The following is a 13063-nucleotide window of genomic DNA, read 5'->3' as shown; positions in this document are numbered from 1 at the left end:
TGACCTGATGAGTTTTGACAAAGTGGGTGCTGAATAACCGCCCTCTGTGGTTGTATTGGCTCACACCAGAGGAAGGTGGTTCTCCAGCTTTGGTTGGCACCATTTTAAATCCGTGGATTTCTGGGCTCCTTTCCCCAAGACCGTTTGTTAGTTACGAGATGAGCCTGGGGATCTGCATTTCTGAAGGCCCCCAGGTGAGACTGATAGAGGTAAGCAAGGACCCGCACTTGGAAAAATACAGCCCTGGTGTCGAATCCTGGGAAACACCGCTGGGCTGGGCTGGCCCCACCCCCTCAGGTGCTAGGAGGAGGGACTAAAGCTGAGACTGGGGAAGGGACTTGTCCAAGGTCACAAAGAAGTCACAGCAGAGCCCAAACTAGGCTATTCGAGGTGACCAAGTCTGTGTGCAGGTGGCACCAAATATCTATTAATCGATGACAGGCAGACCCTCAAAAGTCCTCCTTCCCGTCCTCCTCTTTTCACACTCTCCCTCCCTCTCTGTCATTATTCTCTAGAACTCCTTCACAGCCTAAACCAGCTCACCCTGGATTATTGCCCAGATACACGAGATGATGACTCAGGTCAGTAGCAAAGACTATCCCCAAGGGAATCACCACCAAGCCAGGTATCAGAAGACTGCGAGGGACCCTCAGCCTCCAGGAGCTGGTGCCCTGACCCAGGCAGGCATCTTCTTGGCCAGCCTCAAAGCGAAAGTGGCAGCCCCATTTTCCCAGCCCAGTGGGATGGAAGCCCAGGCCCCTGCCAGGTCAAGGCCGGACTGGGCAACTTAGAACCGACTGGACTTTTCCCTCCCAGCCACCGCAACGAGAAAGCTGCACAGAGGCAGTGACCCTGAGGCTGCAGCCGGTGGGGTCTTCGTGACTCCAGGGAGGGAGCTCCAAGGTAAAGCACAGCCCCTTCCCTGTCCCCACCGCCCCAGCCACGGAGGCCTGTGAAACTTCTCCATTCAAAGAAATGCCTAATAACAAGTGTGCCAGATAAAACACCTCCTCTAGGACAGAGGATCAAGTCAGCCTCACATGAAATTCAAACCTTTGTCCGTGAACCACCATGTCCCCTCCCCCCACACACAGAGCGTCATTTGGAATTAAAAAAAAAAAAATCGTTACCCTTAGGCTTATCCTCAACAGAGCTGGAAAGGTGGCAAGGGAAGAGTTTGGCTTCCTGACCATAAACTGACAACCACTCACGCAGAAATCACTGGTAGCTGATGAAAATATGAACCCTGAAGTCCACCGGCTAGGATTCCACAGTGGCGATTATCTCGTGGCCCTAAACATATTTATAAAAATGATTAGCAAACAGCTGACAAGAGTAATCCTTAAAAGACTCCAGCATTTTGTTCTAAAATCCCTTCAGAAAAATACTCTTGTTTTCAAAGAGAGAGACACAGACCAAGCAGCAAAGAGAAAAAGCTGTGGAGGTTGTGTCCACACCATAAAGGCCGAAAATAGAAAAACCAGAGGCCTGCCACCGCAGCCCCTCGAAGCGCATTCTGGAAGATTAAACCTTGCCGATCAGCTTGCAGGACGCCCGTCGTAAAACCCAGCCCTACAGTACCTTCTCCACACGCGGCCACAGGTCACGGGAACCCGAGAGGTCTCCCCAGGTGGCAGTACAGAGACCCCAGCGAGCCGACAGAGCAGGGACGAAGGACAAATGTCAGAGGCACCCCTCCCCACCGTCTCACACACATCCCCTTCCCTGACTTCTCCTCCTCGTCCTCCCCTCGCCCTCCCTCTGCTCCAATGTGATAGCAGCAGCTGAGTCGACAAGTCATTTCTAAAATTAGCCGGTGAGCTCCAGGTCTGGCCAGGAGACGGCAGGCTGGGGTGGCTGTTGACCAGGCATCAGAGAGCATGGACATATTTGGTGGCACAGAGCAGGGGAGGGGACAGCTCCCGACGCAAGCACATTCTCACCCGTCATCCCTGTCCTAGGCAGGCCACACACCCACACTCCTGCCTCGGCCCCACACAGATAACAGAAGGCCATGGGAACTGGACGAGGAGAGAGTCCTGCTCTCCGTTTTAGCTGGACTCCGGAAGGAAATAACATGAGCTAATGCTGTGGCCTCTTAGTAAACCGTCTGTGCATAGAAACATGCCCGACGAGTAGGCAGAGGTTATCACACACCAGACACCAACCTGAGGGCTTTAATGGACTCATTGACTATTCCCTACAACCCTAGGAGGTAGGGGTTCCCCACACGCTCGTTTGATGGATGGGGAAACTGAGGCACAGAATGGTTAACCAACTTGCCCCAAGTGAGTAGAGAGTCAGGGTTTGAACCCTGGCAGTGCTGGCCCCAGAGGGTACAGTCTTACACACCACACCAAACAGGATGCCGTAAATAGTGCTTCGTTCACTGCCTAGAAGGAGAAGTGCGGGGACTTCAACAGGTTAAGTATATCACGCAGGTCCACACAGCTGAGGAAGCGGGGTCAGGACTCAAATCCAGGTCTTTCCAACTCTAAAGCCCACAGTCATTCGAACATGATATTGCTGCTCTCTTAGGAATCATTTCACCAGCAACACTGGGGTGTAATTCCTTTCCTCCCGTATCAGGCCCAGCATGTCCCCAGCTGGGCTATGACGTGACTTCACCCTGAGTATAGGCCTAGTGGAGGAGCAGGTCCTGCTGGGGCCCATGTAGTCACTGCATCGTCCCTAAAAGAATCTTAAAATAAACTACTACAAATGTTCTCAAAATAGTACATTTGACTTCTTGTACAGGAAAAAAAAAAGGTCGAATGTGTCACACACATACAGGAATACACACAGAATTACGTATGGGCTATGAGAAATACAATATAGCACGAATGCTCTCAAAAACCCTTCCTTTCCCTCAGAAGTAATTACTTTTCTGAATCTTTCATTCATTGTTCTTTTCTTTCAGATTTATCATCTATATAGAATGATATACCTAAATGACTATTCGTTAGCTTGTGTATACTGAACTTTGCATAAACGGAATCAGACTATACATGATATTTTGAGGCTTGCTCTTCATTCACTCAACATTATGCTTTGACGTTGGTGCACGAACCTGCGGTTTATGTGTTTGCACTGCTGTGTGGAATTCGGTAGTAGGAATATGCTGCATTTATCCATTCTACTGCTGACGACTTCTATTTCATTCATAATTTTTGCCTGTTACTACACACAACCAAGGCTGCAATGAATACTCATGGACACGTCTCCTGGCATACTTGTGTAAGAGTTTCCTTGAGAGCGTACATATATAACTAGGAGTAGAAGTCATATATTGTGGGGCATGCACCATGCTTACATTTTTTAGAAAACATCAAATTGTTTTCAAAAAGGTCATGGCAATGAGCACACTACTGGCACAGTCATGCCATATTTTCACCAGCACTTGAAAATGAGACTTTTCATTTAAATGTTTTGTTTTTGAAATGGAAATCAGTAGTTTGCAGTTCCCTGATCACTAATAACGTGTATTTTTTTGTGTGTTTCTAGGCCATGTATATTTCCTTTCCTATGAATTGTCTTTTCGTGTCTTTCACCCATTTTTCTGTTGGATGATCTCATTTCTTGTTACGTGTGAGAATTCTTCATATGTTATGCAGATTAATATGTAATATGTATTGGTCATACATATTACAAATCTCCCAGTTTCCTGGGCTTATCTGAACTCTATGTATTTTTAAATGAACAAGAGTCAGATACTTATAACCTCCTTCCTCACTTACCTTTAGATAGTTTTCCTTTCTCATTTTCAATTTGTCTCTCTACTAGTTTGGAAGTCATTCACAATTCCTATTCTTTTCATGATCGCCCTAGGATTTTCAACACTCCATTTTAAGCTAAAGTCTAAAATGTGTCCATATTTTACCCAGCTGACTAAAAAAAGAGTTATAGGCAGCCTGAACTAAGATGAATGTCACAATGCTTCCTTGTTTGTGTGGCTGTTGTAACTTACACTCATTACTGGTTCTCTCTGGGGGACACTGAATCTGCTTCTCCCCTCAGTTCTGAAATTTGATGATGAACCTTGAGATCACTTCCCAGTGAAATGCTCGGAGCAACTCTACAAAGCCAGGAAGGGCCGATCGCCCAGTACTTGTGTCTGTGATGTGACCCCAACTTCTGGGTCCAATCCACAGTGAACTCACCTGACAACATGAATATGAAAGGGGAGCCCCATAGAAACGGTGAAGAAAATTTCAAGAGCTAGAATGGCTGAGAAAGGAAGCAGTAAGGCCAACTGCCCCTCTGTTAGCTGGAGGGGACACTGAATCTGCTTCTCCCGGAAGAGGCAACTGTCTAAAAGCAGCGTGACCAAAAATTCCTTCAGAAACCCAAGGTCAAAGCTTACTTTTGAACCACAAGCGCACTCTGCATCACATGCAGTTCAAAGCATGACTGCTGTAGACCTATACTTCGAAGCATATTTCAGTTACCCAGTGTTTTCCTTACCCAGGCCCTGTACCATGACTGAAGCAACAGGCATGCTCAAGGGCATCAGAAGGGCAACGCCATGGCCCTTCTCCCCTCTCCAGGGGGCTTCCAACTCTGCATTTCATTCCTGAAAATGAAAAGCAGTCCCTTCCAGTGGCGTGAGTTTGCAGACTTGATGGGACATCCCAACCTGGCACAATCAGTTGTAATTTATGATATACTGTTGTGGATCCACAAACAGCTCAAAATAGTAATAAAAACAAAAGTGAGTCCGCACACATGAATACTGGATCCCATGCTGTTCTGAGCATGCTGTATGTTTCACCTTATAAAACCCTCAGGAAACCTACAATGGATTTGGGGTGCATAGTATAATCATCCCACTGCAGAGACACTGACCTGTGTGTGTTGCAGAGACAAGGAGTACAGACACAAAAAAATGAAGTGACCTGCCCAAGGCCACCCTGGGAGGTGAGGGCCCTGGATCGGCTCCTAGACAAGACGACTCCAGGCAGATGTGACTTATAGGCTATCATCAACACTCTATACCTAGAAGGGTAACTGAAGAACTGGGCATTATACCCAGATACCAAAGGTAAAGAATAAAATAAAAATGTAAAGGCCAGTCATTTGGGATATCCAGAAGTTAGGCAAAAAGTCTCCTTGCCGTGATTACCTGCCTCGGTCTCCCATTTCGCCCGTTTCTCATCCATTAATATGAACCACTAGTAAATCCCCTCTCATGGTCTTTCTAGATTACATGTACTTCCAAAGCTGCAAAGTGAAGGCTCACGGTTTTATCTGGTTAATCGGATCCCTGGACATAGCCAGCCTGAATAATTTGGACTGAAAACCTTTTTTTTTCGATCTCTAGGATGCAGACTAATAAAAGTGGCCAAGGAAAGAAAGCTATGCAGTTAAGAGTCCTCTCCTTCAATTCAGAATATGGTTCCTGCCCAGGATAACCAGAGGGGCTTCGGCATGGAGGAACGCATGGTTAAAAAGGGAGAGTAACACAGTTACCCATAAGGCAGCTTGGGAGGAGAGCATTTCCTTTTTGCTCTCCAAGTACATACAGCCTAAGTCCCTGCCATTTACCCTTAGACGTTTGAAGGATGTTTTTTTGGCTAGGATGGTCCTTTAAGGTCTCTAACTCAACTCCCTTAGGGATAAGAACACTGGGCACCAGCGATGGCCCAAAGTGACTTTGTTGGGAGTAAGGGCCCCTCTTTCTGGGTAGCGAAGAGTGGCTGCATTTCTGCAGTTCTCAGGATCAGCCCTTGGTTACATAACACGTCAGGCCAAGAGCTGCATTATGCTGCTGACTTCTGCCCTGAGGAGCTCACTCCATGGATGTACCATCAGCTATCACCTTAAATGCTTTTCAAACTGACAAGCACAAATACATTCCAGGGACTGGATGACTACTTGGCCCACTGTGACTTCCTTCTTTCTTAAACCAGTAAGACACAGGAGGGGCTTCCAGCTCAAGGACAGGAAGTACCCAGCCTACTCACAGCCTGAGGAGATTCACGCAGACAGTTCCACCCGTGCAGCTGTGTCTCTGGGGTCACCACCTCTTTGGATTTCTGGTTTAATCTGACATGCACCACAGGGTCTCTCAACATGTCTCTGTGGGAGTAAGGATGGAGAGGGAGAGGGTCTCAACTTCTGGGAGGGACCCCAAGTTCCCCCGTAAGTTGGGGAGCCTGACAGAGCTCCTGGGCAAACTGAAGATCAGGGCCCTCCTGGGTTCTCTCATGGCCTGGACTTGCAGACTGTTTCCTTGCAATGTGTCTTACAGAAGGAACAAGCAGTCAGTCTCCAAAACCCTGAAACCATGAAGTTGGCTGTGCTCCAACGATCCATGAAATCGACAGGAATGCTTGTCAGCAGGCCCCTTCCTGTTTATAAAATCAGCCTCTGAATGATTTTCCCCAAAGTCAGGATTCTTCAAAATGAGTCACCTCTTGATGTTTTAACAGGTCGATAAATACAGTTTCTAATTGGGGAGAAAATAAGCACACACCAAAGTAGGTATTTTTGTACAGATACTTTTTATTGAGATTTATATAAGCAATTTATCAACACAGAAAACCATCCTGGGTGCTCCAAAATAACTTTAAAAGATGGTGATACCGATGGTGACACATCACATACAGGGCGGGTGACCGGAGACGTGGAACAGCATCTCAGTAGGATACTATTTCAAACGTGCACTAGTAAATGCATACTGAGACAGGACTATAAACCTCCACTGGCACAATCAATGTGAAAAGAGCTAAAACAAATGATAACTTCAGAGGTACAATATCTAGATTTACAATATCTAATTCACTGGTTTCACTTTGTATAGCAATGCACAATAGAAAACAGGTTTATTTCTTTCAGGGTATTACACTTCGCCAAGAATATAGTAAATATGTTACTACGCGGATGTCTCTGCGACTAGGCTGAAAAAAACGCAGGCGCGTGAGGAGGACCCCCTCTCATTCGATTTGGCATAAACCTTTAACGGTCTGCTCGGAAACAAAACTTCTCGCCAAGTTTTCATCATCCACGAGGGCATCGGCCTTTGTGACCCCGTTTTCCGAACCGTCTTGAAACAGCGAGGGGGAAAAAAAAGTCACATTCAAATATGCCACTCCTAGAAGCGGTGTTCTTAAACACAGCTGGCCGTTTGCAAAGAAGAGTGCCCAGAAGGAACTTTCCAGGAAGGACTCGATAAATCGGCGCAGAAGTCGAATCTTGAGGCGATGGCCGGACTGACAGTGGGATTTGACATGAGAGTAGGACACGGCCCTGTGCAGGTGAACCGGGCTTGCTTAGGGGAACCCGCCGCGGAGGGAAACCGCCCCGCCCGCCCGCCGGGGCCTGGCCCGAGGCTCCGGCTTTAAAAGCAAATCTGCCGTCACCAGGGAGTGACAACGAAATGCTTTACTGAAATTCTTTTATAATGTAGCCAGTCTAGAATAAAGCATTGGGAGGCCTTTGGAAGAGGTAGATGAAAGCAGTATTTCACGGCGAGTTCGCTGTCAGATGTTACGAAAAAGTGAGTAAGCCTCGTGGCACAGACCGGAGGATGCTCTATTTATTGTTGAAAAGTCCATGGCAGTAAGAAGAGAGATATGCCCCGCGTTGCTATACGCATGCTTTCAATTTTATTTTGTGAAAAACAAAAAAACTGCCATCTCTTTAAATAACGAACTATACAAATAAAAAGGAGCAGAAATAATAAGGAATGTTTTGGATGAAAACAAACTTAAGGAGTCAATAAATAATATAAAATGCTTTTGTGCTAAAATAGAACTCTTGTTATATATATATATATATATGTAGCTTAGCAATCTTTATGTTACCCAGAAAAAGCCAAATCTATTATCATTTGTTAAAACATAGAAAAATACAATTTAACAATAGAACTAAAAATGGCCAGTGTTTAGCTTATAAACCACGTATAATATATACATCACGGAGCATAATCAACTAAGAAACAAATTCAATTTCAAGTCCTTTGTAACATGAATACACAATTAGAAATATCTCTCCATTCCCTACCCTTATATTTTATATTAGGATAAAATAAAAAATGGAAGCATAGTTACCAGTTTTCAGAGATGATTTTGAGACCGTTAGGTACAGGAGAGTTTACTATAAGAATATGAATTTTTAACTCTAAAATGCAGTTTCTCCCCTATATTTTAATGAAATGTATATATACCATTTTTTTGTAGTGTGTTTAAATAAAAGCAATTTAAAACGTGGGGCATTGCGTTTATCAATCAGTACTAATCCAGCCACGTCAGGAACATGGCCCCCGAGTCAGCAAAGTAACGGGCCATTCGCGTCTATTCAGGCTTTTGGATGCTATGAGTGGGCAACCTGTTGCTCTGCTATAAAGGGACAGCTCTAAATCTTTGAGGACAAAGGAAATCTAAAGTCCATCGTGACTTGAAGAAACCAAAGAGTATCATTTTAGTTCAACTTCCGTTACTTCTATAGTAAAAAATTTTAAATGTGGCCTGGATTTTTAAAAAATCATATGAACATAGATCTGATTAGTTCAAACCTTTCAAGTCAACTTTATCTTGGAGGGAACATGATGTTAGATCTTTAGGAAAAACTTTTTTGAAAATTTAAACTATTATAAAGTTCACTCTAGAAATGGGCATGGCGGAAACAGCAAGCCCGGCCCTGTGATTCTGAGTTTTATTGCAATTTCAATGGATGTGCAGCAATGTCCACAACTGACCGACAGGGCGATGCACTGCCGGCTACCCAGATTCCACTGCTGGCCCTCCCCATGGCTTCAAGGCACACGCACCAAGACAGGGTGTTAGCTCTGGGTCCTGGGAGCCTAACCCGAGGGTGCTGGATGACATGCAGTAGCAACTTCATTTCTACAGAATGTTGAAAAGCAAATAGCCTCTTAATTCATTCAGCAGCTCCATATTCAAAAATAAAGTGATCAGGCCTAACGATAATTACTATTCAACTCCTCTGTTAAAAGGGGTGCTTTATGGTGTAAAGGTAATGATTTTTTTTTTTTTACCTTTGACCTATTTCTCAAACTAGTCTCTCTGTGACACCCACTTCACCCACCTCCTGGCTGTCACCTGTCACAGATTCCAATTAAGCCCAACTCCTCTGGTACAAACAACAGGTCCGTCCCCTGGGATGGGGAGGAGTTAATTCAAGCATCTCTAAATGACACTGAAATACTTCCCTGAACATAACTGAGAAAATAATTATGTGATTAAATCTCCCAAGATAAGTCTTAACTCACACCAGCACATTTAAGGTATTTTTAATAGATTTACATCATGTGAAAAAAGTCCAACTTTGAGAATTTTGCTTCCTTCTGGATATGTTAAAATTGTGAAACATCAGAAAAATCAAATCAATTCCACTAAAAAGTTAAATATTGTATTGAACTGGCCTGATTGTAAATTCTGAATTAAATTTTAAAATGAGAGAAAAACACACTTTGATCTTTTAAATCTAGTTAAACTGCACTGTCAATCAGTAAATGAAATTGTTTAATGGCCAGTGAGGGCCTTAGAACAACGGTTTCTAATATCTGTATGGTATATTTCAAACTGCAAATCAAGCTAAATCTTGTTGAAAGCAAATCATTGTTTGTCTGTCCTTCCTTCCTTTTTTCCTTCCTTCCTTCCTTCCTTCCTTCTTTCTTTTGTCCTGTTTTATTGGTCTTTCTTCAGAAGAATGCTTCCTTTCCTGTGCACCTGGACCTCTGGCCCTTTCTCTTTATATAGAGAATTTGAAACTGTAATGTCAGTGAACTGACCACTCAGAGGCATGAGTAGTCAAACATTTGCATTGGCAGTGAAATAATAGCTAATTTCTAGAAGTTTTGCTGAAAAATCATACTTAAGCATGATACAGAAGAAAAAAACCATGAACTCCAATGACGGGAGGGGATAAATGCACCAAAGAGAATATTTTAGGTTAAAAAAATAATCTTGGATTCACAAAAATTTTTAATTTATTCCATATATGTTCTATAGCAGCTTAAAGTAATCTATTATTTTTGGGCTTTGCTTTATTGATTCCTTCAAATTATGAAATCAAGACTTATAACATAATTTTATAAAAATATCAACTTTGATTATCTTCTTTGACAATGTTAAAATACCCCAACTATATACATCTAGAATTTTGTCCTTTTTACTGGTCCAAACATAGGAAGGGTCAAACAACTAGCAGTGATGTAACTCCTAAAACCTCCTAAAACAGCCACATACATCAAGACTTCTAAGCCGACAAACTTCTCTGACCATGTGGCTCTCAGGTGCTGACACAGAAGTGTACTCCGTCTGAAAACAGGAATACTTAGCCCATCACGACGGCTGCGGGCACAAGTTCAGGGAGAAGACTGCCCTCTCCATGACTGCCAAACCAGACCCAACACACCCGAGACTGCCCTGGCGAGCTGTGTGCCCTAATCAAGGAGCACTTTCAATAAACTCCATCTTTGTAACGTCCTTCTCAGCGAGTGTGAGTTTGGGCGGGGGTGGGGGGAATGTGTAAAAGTTTACTTGGGGTATAAGAGTTTTAGGCAAATGGACTCTTGGGCTGTCTTCCAATTCATATTTCTTAAGACAAACTTCTAAATTTCTAAAAGAGAGATTAACCCTACGTTTCACTCCAGAGCAAAAATGGTATTTTTTCAAAGAGATGCGAATCGGTGAAGCTAATGCCCTCGGTATGAAATGTCGGATGCTTAGCCCAGAACCTGAATGGGTCCCCGTGCCTTCTGCACACGAGGCCCTTCAGTCTGCCCAGCAGAGGCACCAGGCACAGATTTCTAAACTCTAAGTGCTGAGCACACGCACTTGAGAAAACGGCAGCAGCGAGAGCTGGGCTTCACCGTGCCCGGGGAGACGCTCGCTCTTTATCGACAGCTGCTTTTCTGTCTCTGGTGAGTGTTTTCTTTCCTAAATAGAATTTGATTCTTCTTCCCTTTTAAAATCAGAAATACGTGCAGATAGTATACCCTCTTCTTATATTGGAAATGGCAGACAGTAGAACATCTAGTTTAAACTCCAGCTAGTAGCTGAGATGGATAGCGACCCTCCAAATTTCCAAAGTAACGCCTATGAAATAAAAGACTCGGTAATTATCTTCCCGACTCTCAAAATAAAATTTCATTAAAAAGTACTTATTTTCCAATGAACACAGAACACAGAGGTAAAAACAAAGATTTGGAAGCACGAAACATATTAGGAACGGGATGCAGATAATTATTATCTCAAGTTATGTACCTTGTTAGTAGCTGAACTAGAAACGTATGATAAAATTGCACTAAGAACAGGACAAATAAGTGGACTTTTAAAATTATTATTATTTTTAGTCTGATGACATGGAGGACTGTGCTGGGAAACACACCGGTTCTCATAAACCAGCATTTATTTGGGGCACAAACAGGGCATGGAACACATAGGGTCGGGGGGAAAGACAACATGGGGAGAGGACGCCACTGGGATCAAGCAAATAGTCTTCATGCTCTGATGCTGTCACTGTCACAGAACCACCCGCCCAGTGCGAAGCACTGTTTACTAATGACAGATAAATGACAATGTAAAAGTCAATATACACAGTTAACCCATTTTGACACATTCGTTCTTCAGCATTCTTTTTTCAATAAAATTCATTTTAAATTATACTAAAAAGTTCAACAGAGTTTCCTTCTTTGACATGTCTATGACTGATATGTTTTCTCAGGTCAGGCAAAAAGAACCAGAATTACTGTGTCACACCATGGCTTATTGCCGAATGTCAAAACCCGACACAGACTCACCCCTAAACGTTCATGTGTGCCCAAAAATATCAAAGTGCTGTTTGTTTACTTGAAGATTTCTGAAAATCACTACTGCCCTGAAATTTAAAACTCCACTGCCTCTCCTTCAGAATCACTGCAAACCTTTCCAACGGTCTGGTGTTGAATGCCTTCACTTCTGAGCGACTCCCACGTCCTCTGAGGGCACACTCCCTCTGTTCCTGGCTGAATGAGAGCTCCCCATCAGCGGCAGACCCATACCCGTGGGTGCAGCACACACAGTGAGGGTCCAAGTGCAACCTTCTCAGAAAATATCTTCAGCTTTCAACCCCAGGACAGAAGAAACACATGGCTGGTCTCCCATCCCCCAGTAGTATGGAGCAAAGACATATAAACTCAGCAGTGGCTGTTTATAGATAAAATATGGCAACAGTGGGACGATCTATTACCCAACACTGCAGATGGTTAGAGTCCATGTTGGCGAGTCTAAGATATGTTTGATATCAGACATAAAAATTGAAGTGATAAGTAGGAATCATCTCAAGTCCAAGTTCATATATACCAAAATGAATGTGTAGCAAAGAAAAAATTTTCTTCTCTTCAGTAGTTTCGAGTATGGACAAATGTGATGGTGGTATGGGCACTCGGGAGCGAGGGAGGGAGGCCGAACCCGGGCCTGAGAATGGTCACGACTCCTATTAGGAGCATCTCAGTGTCCTGGGTCTTCACAGCTGTGGAAGAACCCGGAGGTAAGTGAATCCATCCTCTCTCATCCCTCTCCAAAAGGCTCCATTTCAAGAGCTAAGAACACCCGGCATGGCCTTCCTCGAGGCACCATCTTCCCAGGACCTTCCCCATCCTGGATGTCAGAGGCCATTGCTATTCCTGTGACAGAGGGGTGGCTTTGAGAGCTCAACAACGCCCGATCGAGACTTGTTGAGGAACTTTGGAGCGCGTCGCAATAACCGCTGGGCCTCTGTAAATGTTTCTGTCAACTCTTTCTTCCACTGCACAAACTCTGGATCACTCTAAATGGAAACACATGTGGAGAAGTTGTGACAGCTTTATGCATTTTGTCAACAGATGGGCATGCCTCTGGTAATAACCAGTGTCCCTGAACATCCCTCGCCCCCCATGAAAGCACACTGTATTTCTCTGCCCCACTCACTCAGCAGTGTCCTTAGGTGGTGGGTCCAGGGTCTCCTTGCAGAGGAAAGGCCACAGAAGCCCTTCAGGTGGTCTTCACGACCCCACTATGGCGATCACTGCCTTTAGTTTGCTTAAAGAGTATCCCTGATTTCTAAAACAACTCAAGTA

At 44.2% G+C, this 13063-nt stretch overlaps 1 protein-coding gene across 2 annotated transcripts in view; it reads right to left on the bottom strand.

Annotated features, from left to right (window-relative positions):
• Positions 1 to 6484: 6484 nt before the first annotated feature.
• The window catches only part of GRK3 (G protein-coupled receptor kinase 3), a 95935-nt gene continuing 89356 nt past the window's right edge, over positions 6485 to 13063 (bottom strand). For both annotated transcript variants that reach the window (XM_025047313.1, XM_025047314.1), the window contains one exon: positions 6485 to 12774. In XM_025047313.1, the coding sequence (XP_024903081.1) occupies positions 12613 to 12774 (162 nt within the window). In that variant the 3' untranslated portion in view covers positions 6485 to 12612. The remainder of the gene's footprint in view (positions 12775 to 13063) is intronic.

This window comes from Pteropus alecto, unplaced genomic scaffold, assembly GCF_000325575.1.
Source record: "Pteropus alecto unplaced genomic scaffold, ASM32557v1 scaffold190, whole genome shotgun sequence".
In the NCBI taxonomy this organism is placed as follows: domain Eukaryota; kingdom Metazoa; phylum Chordata; class Mammalia; order Chiroptera; family Pteropodidae; genus Pteropus; species Pteropus alecto.
The sequence above is the reverse complement of the archived record's forward strand: the minus strand, read 5'-3'. Positions and strand labels throughout refer to the sequence as shown.